This window comes from Vulpes vulpes, chromosome 3 (assembly GCF_048418805.1).
Source record: "Vulpes vulpes isolate BD-2025 chromosome 3, VulVul3, whole genome shotgun sequence".
Classification (NCBI taxonomy): domain Eukaryota; kingdom Metazoa; phylum Chordata; class Mammalia; order Carnivora; family Canidae; genus Vulpes; species Vulpes vulpes.
Genome location: NC_132782.1, coordinates 142,970,103 through 142,982,367, shown reverse-complemented (window position 1 = coordinate 142,982,367; position 12,265 = coordinate 142,970,103). Strand labels below are relative to the sequence as shown.

At 36.6% G+C, this 12,265-nt stretch overlaps 1 protein-coding gene across 1 annotated transcript in view; it reads right to left on the bottom strand.

The window, feature by feature from the left end:
• Positions 1-12,265, bottom strand: part of ADGRL4 (adhesion G protein-coupled receptor L4) — a 109,676-nt gene that overhangs the window by 49,628 nt on the left and 47,783 nt on the right. Inside the window, exon 3 of the mRNA XM_072754786.1 lies at positions 1,556-1,708. Within this exon, the coding sequence (XP_072610887.1) occupies positions 1,556-1,708 (153 nt within the window). The remainder of the gene's footprint in view (positions 1-1,555; positions 1,709-12,265) is intronic.

The window sequence follows — 12,265 nt, the reverse complement described above, 5'->3', positions numbered from 1 at the left end:
TAAGAACCATATGCCAGGTATAGTTTTAGGCTAGAAACCCCCATGCAGTATGGGCCCAGAGCGAGAAGAGGGATACTTTGTGCAAGGATTGATGGTTTCTTGAGGCTTATTGATTAAGCCCTTCCGGACTGGGTGAGGAGTCTGATTCATTTTATTTTGGAATGGATAAGTGTTTGAATGTATGTCCTTATGTACTATTAATAATAGCATGTACATGCTTATATGCATGGGGCAAGCCATTAATGCATGACAAAAATTGAAAAAAAATTCTGTGTTGGTTGAATAGGTAGTTATGGTTAAATATTTTAGACATACTCACATGGCACAGTAGAATTGTAGCAATATATGAATTGGGAAAGTTGTTGGGTGGGATTTGTCTATCAGGGAATAGTTTAAAAAAGAATTTCAGCTTTGGGTGCTGATGGTGGAGCTGATGCTTCTTCTTTGAGTCTTAGGGAGAGTGATTATTCTCTATCTTTGGTTTACAAAACCAAAATAATAATTATACAATGAAGACTCTTCATTTTATAAGGTCATTTTCAATAATACTAATTATTGGTATTAGAATTAGGAGGATTGTGAAGTACAGGATTAATGCTATTTGACCGATAATAATAAAGGGGTGTTCTACTGGTTGTTCTCTGATTCATGTTAGTGTGAGTAAATCTGGTGTTAATAGTCAGAATAGACATTGACTGAGTAGTCGAAATATTACTCCACACTGTTCAGATGTGTGGAGTAAGGGGATAATTGCTAGGGTTAAAATGGAGGATACTAGAGCAAGTACTCCTCCTAGTTTCTTAGGGATGGATCGTAGGATAGCGTAGGCAAATAGGAAATATCACTCAGGTTTTATGTGTGGTGGGGGGTTAACTGGGTTTGCAGGGATGTAGTTATCTGGATCTCCCAGTAGGTCAGGTATAAATAGGACTAGTGATATTAATGTTAGAATGAGGAATAAGGCTCCTAGGATATCTTTAATTGTGAAATGGAATTTTGTCTGAATCAGATGAAAACCCTGAAGGATCCTGATTCGTTTAAGAATAATAGATGAACTATAGCCAGGGCTGTGATAATGAATGGGAGGATAAAATGGAATGTGAAGAATCATGTTTGGGTTGCTTTATCAACTGGGAAACCACCTCGGATTCATTCTACCAGGTTAGTTCTGATGTAAGGGATGGCTGAAAGTAAATGTGTGATAACAGCTGCTCCTTAAAAAGATATTTGTCCTCATGGGAGGACGTAACCTATGAATGCCGTGGCCATGGTCACAGATAGAAGAATAATTCCAATGTTTCATGTTTCTATGAAAACATAGGAGCTGTAATATAATCCTCATCCCATAGGCATGAATAAACAAATAAATAATATGGAGGCTCCATTTGCATGTATATATCAGATAATTCAGCTGTAGTTTACATCTCGGCAGATATTGGTAACTGATGAGAAGGCCGTTGCTGTATCTGATGTGAAGTGAATCACAACACTAACAGGAATAGTCCTGTTAGAATTTGTAGGATTACACAAATCCAAGTTAGGCAGCCAAACTTACCTATGCAGATGGTTCCATCATTAGTGATGAACCTGTCCTGGTGACTGCTGGATCTGAAGCCAGGTGCACACATACAGTAGTAACTTCCCTCCGTGTTAGTGCAGTTGGCATTTTCACCACAGGGCTGGGTCAAATTTCCACACTCATTGTCATCTGCGTACATGTCCATTTAAAACATTATTTTTATATGATTGAAATTAACTTCAATATTTTCCACCAAGGTTTGGGGACTGTGACTGTTAAACAGTTTAAATCAAGGCAAAGTCAATTTTTAGGAAGAGTTAACAGAACAATCTACATTCCACAGTTGTCTTAATTTTATTATAATGTGACACTTTCTTTGTAGTTGCAAAGCAAAATAGAATCTCTTACTTCTGAAACACTGAACGTAATTATTGAAACTGTATTGGAACATGTTCCAAATTGTATATGTAATTTAATTATAATAACGTCAATGCATATATATACTCATTTGTAAATTTATAATCCTTTCTATAATTAGTCAAAAGCATACTGTAAGTTAAAAAAAATCAGAGATTACAAATTGACATGCTCTAATCATGTACCATTTATTTTTTTTCTTATTCCCTAGAAGGATTTTACATTACTCGGTCTACATCTCTTTACTTATTAATGCATTTATTCATTAAATATCATGTACATTTTATCATCCTATGAAGAGTACACAAATAAAAAAATTATATCATGGTCCATGGTCCTTACCTTATAGTCTTGTAATATAATTTATCAGAACATATATAGATTCATAAGCCCTTTGTGAAAAATTAGAAAGCAAATTTATATTACCTATCAAGTCAATAAAACAGAAGATAAGCGCCTTTCAGAAGTGACCATAATGGGCTGGAGAAGAAAGAGAATATTTTCAGCTGACATTAAGTCTTTTGGGTCGAATTATGTCTCACAAAAAGATGTTCGAGTCCTAACCTTGTGTCTTGTGAGCATGGCTTTAGAAATGGGACTTTTGCAGATGTAATTAAGCTAAAATGATGTCACACCGAATTAGGTGGGCCCTAATCCAGTGACTGGTATCCTTATAATAAATATATGGGAAATTTGGACATGAAGACACAGAAGAAAAGGCTATGTGGGGACAAAGGAAGAGCTTGAAGAGATGCAGCTGCAAGTCACGGGATGTCAAGAATAGAACAGTGGGCAACCACTAGAAGCTAGAAACTCTGGGGTTCCCTAGACTCTTTGGAGGGAACATGCCCCTTCCAACAGACTTGATTTCAGACTTCTAGCCCCCAGAGCTGGAGAGGCTGTGTTTGTGTTGTTTGGAGCCTCCCAGTTTGTGCTAGTCTGTCAAGGCAGCCGTCTGAAACAGACCCCACTGGCCAATCCAGGGTAGGCTAAGTATTGGTTAGGGAGCAGACAGGTCACTAAAAGGAAGACAGAATGTTGGGCAAAGATGAAGCATAAGGCAACTGAAATATTTCTGAAGGTAGAGGGGAGCAAATGAGGAGTACAGAGAGAAATCATAGGGGAATCATTGCAAAAACAAGTTTGATAAATATTTTTAATTTTTATCCTCCATTATTATCAAACCAAGTTTAATTTCGCTTTCAGAATAAGCTGTGTAACATTTAATTTGTACACAGGCTATTGCAGATATGTAGTGATAACTGAAAGTTGGAGATTTTTCCAAATGCTTTATAAATATGAAATCACTGAATCCTTACCTAAGCTCTAGGAAGTAGGTATCATTGTGACCCCCTCTAATTGCTGAAGAAAATAAGGAATAGAGATAAAAAGTAACTTGCCAACATCACACAGCTATTTAGTTGCAGAGCCAGGTAGTTTGGTTCCAAAGCCTATTTTTTTTAACTGTTGCATCCTGCTGCTTCTGTGAGAATTATTTTAAAGTGCCAAAAATGTATAATAAGGATTTGTCAAATGAATTATGGTCTATTTTGAGAGATCGAAAGACACTGAGGTAGTGATTTCAGAAGGAAAGTGGAAACTTTATATTTGCATTCTATTTTCTTTAAGATTTCATTTACTTATTTGAGAGTGTGGCAGAGAGACAGAGAGAGCACTAGCAGGGGGAGGGGCTGAGGGACAGGGACAACCAGGCTCCCCACAAGCAGGGCTTGATCCCAGGATCTTGAGATCATGACCTGAGCCTAAGTCAGATGCTTAACCCCTCAGGTATCCCTGCATTCTATTTTTAACTCAAATTTTATTTCCACTTACTCATTTTCAAACACTAAGGATATATGTACAGACATTATTGTATGGTAGACACCTGGAGGTACATTCCTCTCTTTTTTTTCAAAAATGACTACTATGAACAGGTCAGGTAAGACAAATGCAAATACTATCCTTTCAAGATATTCAACCTATATAGTTCTATTTCATACTCTTATTTTAATATTTATATGCTTTATCATTTGACTTATTATAGTAATTATAATAGGCTAAGTGCTATCAATGTATCCAAACATGTAACAGCTCAGAACAATAAAAAGATAATTTACTGCTCTAGTCAGAGACCAAGGTGAGGGTTCTGGTCATTCTTTCACAATGGTTCAAGGACACAAGCACAACTGTTCCATCTAATGGCTCCACCACCCCATAGGGCTTCTCTGTATCGGTCCAGGTAGGGAGTTGAGAGCGTAAAAGAGTCATCCATTACTTTGGTCCACATTCTATTCACCGGAAGTCATTTAAATGGCCACACCTGACTGCAAGGAAGGCTGGTGGTCTTAAGGCAGGAAGGGAGGTAGGCCAGGACAAATAAAGACAAGATTCTGAATAGTCAGAACTCTCTGCCATATTTATTCTTTCATAAATACAATGACATTTGAATAATGAAACCAGACATATATGAATACAAAAAAAATTACCAAATATTAATAGTAAACTTACATAAATTAATTGACTGGAACACAAAAGGGAAGATAACATTATATTTTTGATGTTATTGTAATTTCCTTAATAAATATCATTTAAATTAGGGATATCCATTGGGTTAATAGCTTTTACTCTTCCATTGGCCAATCATTTCCCTTGATTTGTTTTGATATTTTGACGTTGCATCTCTGTTGGAGGATAAAAGAAGAACCACAGCCCTGCCTTTGCCCTTCAGAATCTAGGCACCTTGACAAAAGAATGGGGAGGGGGGTGTAAGCAGAGGACAGGGAAGTGTGTATGTGGTGAAAGAAGACTGCAAGGGTGAATAATGGCCTCATTCTTTTTACTAGAGCAGGAAAAGAGGTCAGAAGAGATTTCATTGAGTCTTAAAAGTTGAGGTTTTCATGGATTACATTTTCATATAATTCTGTTTGGACATAATTTTACATATTATGGAACTCTTAAAAGATGTTATGGGACGAGAAGGAAATAATGTAATTGATGTCATTTCACCTCCGACCTGACTTCAAGGTAGTTTCCTACCCTGTAGCTTCCAGGGGAGCACATTTTAAGATGCGGCTGTCTGATTGACATGATTGACTCCCATTCACTGAAGACTCCCAACGAACCAGGCACCATACTAAGCACTTCATATACATTATCTGACACTCATTTTTAATCCTCATATAAACCTACCGATACAGACATCATTTCTATTTGTATAAATAACACAGAAATATAGAAAGTTGGATTACCTTGCCCAAAGGCACTCAACTAATAAGTGGCAAAGTCTGACTCAGGCCTGGAGCATTCTGAATGTCAAAGCGATCTCATTTTTCTTAAATACTGCATTATAAGAGTTCATAGTAGTAATAACTACCATTTATTGAGTGTTTATTATGTGCTAGTCACCGTGATAGAAAGATTACTGAAAATGGAAAATACGTTGTGACTACCTCAGGTAATTGTCAAGAAGACTAAAGAAATTGATGTTCAGATAATTCTTAGAGTGGCACCTAGCATGCAGTAAGCCCTATATCCGAGCTGCTAATCTCATTATTTTAAAAATATTACTATTGCTATTTAAATTTCTAGGATTCTGGTCCTATTACACTTTGGTTAAAATTCTTAAAGGCTACTTGGCCATTAGCATGTAATGTTATCCCCTTTCTATGTGGAAAGGAACTTCAGGAGTCTGGGAGCTAGTTTAAATCACTTATCCTGACATATATATGATAATAAAGATACTCGTAAAGACTCTATAACATAGTATCTTAAAATTAGTTTTCCCATAATTCAAATTTAAAGTTCCAGTAATTTAATGCTGCGTAGTATAATTCTTCAGAAGAATGCTGAAAAGAAAGAAAATAAAAATCATCTGTAATGCCATTACACAAAGGTAACCACTCATCCTCTGAGCCACTTCCATTTTAATAATTCAGATGTAAAATATCTACTTTGGCATAATGACTTTATGCAGGACCATCACATTAACATATTTTCCCTAAGAATTCCATGTTATTTGAGTTAGCCAAAATATCAATAAAATGGTGTTATTCCATTTTATGATGTGGAAAAATACCATTTAGTTTACCAAAGATCTCTGTAAACGGACTTTCAAATATTTGAGACTTGGCCTTGAGTGTTAACCATGAGGTCCAAAACTCAACAAGTATAAGATCTTCACTACTAGCAGGATGTCCTACAATTCAGACCTATTTCATGGTAAGACTGGTAGGACTGTGCTATACTCCCTTCCTGGGCCTAAGGAAGGCCTGTCCCTAAAACAAAGCAAGCCAGAAGCACTCAGTGTGTCTTTTGCTCTGAGCACACACCCAAATGTCTACTATGGGCACACTACTATTTCAGTTGCTTGGAAAAATCAGTTCAAGAGAAAAACCAATCAGCCTGTGAGAAGTAAGAACATTTTTTTTTTTTTTTCCAGTATCAAGAGCACAGCTACATCAGGCCTTGCACCTAAGATTTTTGTTGTGTTTTTGCTCAGGCCTTTCCCCCTTACCTTAACAGGCACCTCTCTGAGGGGTTTGATTTTGAATCCCTTGTTCACTGAAAGCTCTAATCTGCAACATAAAACCTGATTTATTCTTAGATAAATAGGGCAGAACAGGAAGAGACGAGTTTTGAACTCCCCTGAGGGGCCAACAACTTGGAGACATATAAGAACATTTGAGATAAAAATTGAAACTTTTATTTTAATAAGAACTCAATTATATGCTCAAGAACTCAATTATAAGAGCTCAACTGGAGCTCTCAAAAGCTCCAATGGGCCAGGTGGGAGACTCCATCAGGTGTCAGATAACAGAAGGTGGCATTGCTTGTGATACTGGGCAGTACACAGCTGACCTAAAGGGTTATATGTTTCAAAAATTTCAAAAAGCATATTTGTTACTTATATTTAAAGATTTATATATTTGCCAGAGAGAGAGGGAGAGAGCAAGCACAAGCAGGAGGAAGGGCAGAGGGAGAGGGAAAAGCCGGCTTCCTCTAAGCAGGGAACCTGATGGCAGGGCTCAATCCCAGGACCTTGGGATTGGGATCTGAGCTGAAAGCAGATGACTAACCCATTGAGCCACCCAGGTGTCCCTCAAAAAGTATATTTAAAACACTTTGTTCATGCTTAGCCATTGGCTAGACATATGCCAACCCTAAGCAAAAGCATATGAAGGCTGGAAGAATTGAGGAAAATCACTGAAAGTCTGATAATAAAGTAAGATCAATTTTGAATAGCTTTAGTGTGCTAAGGAGTTGAAACTTTATTAAGAGGTAATACTTCATTAACGTGTGTGTATTTATTAATTTATTCTGTGTACAGAGATGAGTTCTACAACTCTAATGACAGCATGTACATATATACTCAGAGCGAGCATGTATGTTTATGTACGCATACACAAAACTAGTTTATTAAAATTAACTGCAAGTAGCTCACAAATTGAACACAATCATCCAAATCGAGTAAAGGAAAAATATTTCCTAACCCTGGGTTTGATTTAATCATTTAGTTACTCAAATATTTATGGAGTTTCCTAGTCCCCAAATGTGAATATGGTCTACACTGGGAAATAAGTAAAAATTAATCAAAAAGTCAGGATATGTGCCCTGCTGTCAGAGTTCACATTCTAAAGCAAGTTAACACAGGAGCATATAATTGAGTTCTTATTAAAATAAAAGTTTCAATTTTTATCTCAAAATTTGACTCCTTTTACTGCATACTGGGAGAAGTTTATATTAACTTTAAAAGAAATTGTGCTCTCAGATCAGTTATTGGTAATATAGAGAACGAGGAAGATTGTATCCCTTGTGGTCTACAGCTGAAAAATGATATGCAAAAATACAGAGAAAAAGGACTCACTAGGTTTGAGGTATTGGTCAGAGTCCAAGAAAATGAGACACTTTATTATCAACTGATTATGTTTTTAAAAATAAATTAATATGGCAATAAGTTATTGGACTCCAACATTTTTTAAAAGTCTTGGGTAACACTATTAATAGGCAGAAGGAAGAGATTAACAATGATTTTTGTGTCTTTCTCTACCGTGTGGTTTTGAGCACTTGACCTCTTAGCTCTCTTATCAAGAATTGGGAAATAAAAGTATTTTGTTATCTCTCTCCCAATCTTCTGGACTCGATATACAATAAGGACTAACTCCCTAATGGTCCGAGTCAAATCTTGTTTCATAAAATAGCACTTATCTGAAAGTAACCTCCTCTCTTCCCCCAAGATAGTGGAGATAGGCAAGAAATTATCTTCATGAAGCAATATATAAATTTGAAGCATTTAAATAACTTTAAACTTTCCAGTGTCCAGCTTCACAGTAATTAATTTTCAAGGAGAAAGTTTCTTTGGATGGCTATAATATAGGAAAATAGAAGCCTGCTCCTTTTGTGCTCTCATTTTCATTGTTCACATCAATTTACCAGTTATGTTTCCTGCTCTCTGTAATGCTATATTTAAAGCTTCCATTTAAACCTTCTTGTGGGATTATAAAATAAATATTTAGATTAGAATCTCACCCGAAAAATTCATTGCTACACCATTAAGTTGGAGACAAAATTTTTTTTTAATTTATCAAATATCATTAAAACACTCCAGCAAAAATTTGTAATGGTTCATGTCTAACATCATGAGTTGAGCGCTGTGAGAACAAAGGCATGTAACAGAAGAGGATCCAGACTTCTGGAGAAGATGGATAAAAGCCCAAGTTATTAGAATGCAGTGTGGGTAATGAACACAAGGGGTATTTAGCAGTAGAGAGGTAACTCAGAGAGGAGAATGGCTTCCTGGGCAAGTTTTCGGCTAGAAGGGTGAAGGTTATTTGCAGGGAAGGCTAAGAAGAAGAGGGGATGCTGGAGCCAGGCACTGAAGTATAAGAATGTAGACAAACTAAAGGGGTTCCCAATAATCCTTTCAAAGGCGAGAGCTCACCTCCACTGCTTGGAGGCCTGCACGAGCGGCATAATTTACAGGAGAGCTGTATTGTTGGGCGTGAGGCAAGAATCTGTGCAAGTGGGCATGGTCTAAACTCAGAAAACACTTGCTAAGGATTTGGGACTATATTCAGTGGGTAAAAAAGAATGGCCATTATCAGATTTCAGTAGTGGAGAAATCTGATTAGATTTGAATTTCAAAATAGTTTTGAAATATAAGGAAAATTAGCTAAGATTTATTTATTTGCCAGAGAGAGAGGGAGACCTAGTAGAATGCTGCAAGACATGAAGAACTAACCAAAGCACAATCAGGGAAAAAAGTGGGATGAGCTGTATTTCAGAAACACTTAGGGCTTAAAAATCAGTGATGCGAGAAGAGAAAGGAAGGTCGTTAGGATTAAACTAGATTCGGCGTGAATTGATAATTGTATTAGCTGGATAATGGCTACCTGCGGATCTTTATATTATTATTATTTTTTTTAAAATTTTGTGTGTTTGGATTTTTCAGAGGAAAAGAATTTTAAAAATATTAGTGGGGATCAGGGACTAACTGAATATGAGTTAGTTGGAGAGGGAGAAGGCAGGGATGACTCCCAGGTTCCCGCTTAGAAGATTTTGGCTGATACCTTGATCCACTTACCAGGACAGGTAAAAGCAGAAGACGAGCTTCCCTTTGGGGCTAAGGAGGGAGTTGGCTTCTGGACAAGGAAAGTTTGAGGTGCATTTAGGACATTAAGACAAGAGTATTAACAATCGAATAGTCAATCATAGAGCCATACACGATTTAATTATGAGGTTACACTCAAGGCTCCCTCCTCTTCCAGAGGATGTGTCCGAATCAGGAGCCTGGCATTTCCTCAGCTCTAGTGCAAGGAGCAAGCCGGCTTGCTGTCTTTCTTTGCATTTATCTCTAGGTGGACCTTCTCTCCTGACACCATCTGCTTTGATCTCCGTAGTTTAATGGACGTTGCTGTGCCATTACTACATTCTTGTTTTTTTCCTTTTGTTGTTGTTCTTTGTATGTTTTCACTTGGGTTTGGCTCTTCCTACCAACTGAGTAATAACAGTCTGGAGGTTAGGATATGAGAGACGAGAACAAGGACCAAGAAAGCCCATTAGCTTATTTTTGATCCCAGTGTTGGCCAGAAAAAATCTTTGGGGTTCCACGCGGTTCAGTTCAGCTTACCAGATAACCACGCAGGGGTGTAAATAATAATCAGATGCACATGCTAGAAACATTCTCTCTCAACAAATTTTTGGGCAACTTGTTCCTGTGGTTGGTGGTTAGCTACTCAATTTGTTATTGTGGGCTTATATAAAAAACTAGATCAGTGTGATTTATACCTAATAATCTGAAAGAAGATAGAAAACATTTCTCAGGCGTTCTGCTAGATGGTTCATTTTATTTAATTGTTACAACAACACAATGATTAGTATCATCTCTCTTTTACTTATGACAAAACTAAATCTCCCATGGGCTAAATCATGCATTTTAGAGAGAAAAATCTGTTGTATGTGCTTTTTATACTTAAGACTAGCTGGTTCTACCTTCTATCTCTGTATTATAGAGTAAGGTGTACTTTGTCATAAAGTTGTCTCTTAAGGTTCAATTAGTGGGCATCTAAATCTCTAAATTTAAGGGTGATATTGACTATCCAAGTAATGACACATTTTGGGCAACAAATCATACTGTATTGCTTTCTGTATAATAAAGTAAAATTCTGTGAATTTTTTGTGGTTTTATAAAACACTGGCATTCCAGAAGCTGAACACAATTTGAGTTGGTATTCCATTTTGGTTAATCTATTGACCTCAGTCAGGGAAAAATAATTAAAAAAGAGAAAATATTATTCTCCCTTTTCCAAGCACTTGAGATATTGGTGGGGCTCAAATGGATTATAACAACTTGAAAGCCACGGAACCTTAACAGCAGCATAGCTCTTACACACATTTTCCCTCTGGACATGATCGCCAGTATTGCTCCGTAAATCTGAACACTAAAATGACTATAACTATTATGTGATTCCTTGTGAAACAGGCCCTCTATGTCAAAGGTGGAGCAACGCCAAAGCTTTATTTTTTTCCTTTTCTTTTTCTCCCCAAGGCAGCCTGCTGGGCTCATTTGTTTCCAGTAGCACTGGCAATTCTCTTCTCATCCCCAATGCTCCAATGAACTTAGAAAAATCATCATTATTAGCCTCCTCAATTATGGACTTTCTGCGGTTTGTAATTTTCTTGGGAATATTAAAGTAAACATACAGGTAAAGGGAAGAAAAGGTCAGGAGAAGGGAAAGATAAAAGAACTACAATGGAATTAGAATGGGTTCAGCCAGCCAAGAAAAGAACTGGAGTTATTGTTTCCACACTGAAATGACGTCATTACATCCTCTATATAAGACAAGGAAAAGAAAGACAGAGTTATATTCTTCTTCCCCTCTAGGAATTTCTTCTGCACCCGAATCTTTAAGTGCAGGCCAGAATATGATACACACATGACCCACCCTCCATATACACAGACTCACATTTGCAGAATTATTAGGAAGACAGATAAAAAATAAATAAATCCAGCACTGAAGATACACTTCTCACTTTTCCATTGTTGATTATAGAACACTTGGTATAAACTCATGTTTCTATGACCATTGATTTAGCAAATCCAATTTAGTAAAGAAAAGTCATATATATCAAACGCAAGATGTTAGAATTATCATGGTAAAGAAAATAAGATTACATAAGAATCAAGTTTTCCCACTGGGTATTCATTATTTTAAAGAATTTCTTCAATGAAAATGTGTTTTTTAAACTGAAGCAACAGATATTATCTCAAGTTTTTTGAAAGGAAAAGTGTGCCTTTGATTATGGTTCAGATTTTGTCAAGGATATATCCCCCCCTCCCCCCGCAACACCCCTTCATGGATAGAATGGTCTCTGTTGCTGTTTTTGATTTATTTATTTTCTGAAGGAAATGTAGCACTTAAGAAAATGTTCCCATTCTATGCTATGATCATTTTTTGCTCCTCTCTTTGTCAGAACTATTTAAACACACCTTTTAGAGCAAATGAGTAAAACCAAGTAGAATACGCAAAGAAAGAAAACAAGCCATCTTATTTCTCTAGACACTGGAAGCCACTTCTCTTGCTCATTGGCTGCAGAGGGTAGGGTAAAAATCCTCATACATTTATTTCAATTTATGAATCAATGATTCTAATTTTTTTCTCATTCTGTTGTATCTATTAACTTTAATAGTAAAGATGAATAACACTCTTCTAGTCTTTCTGGTACTTAAGTGATGGTTATGAAATAGTTTTTGAGAAACTAGTTTTATTGATTTTTGTTTCTAATCATTAAAGTAATACATATTCAAGGAGAAAATCAAATCCGTGATAGGGA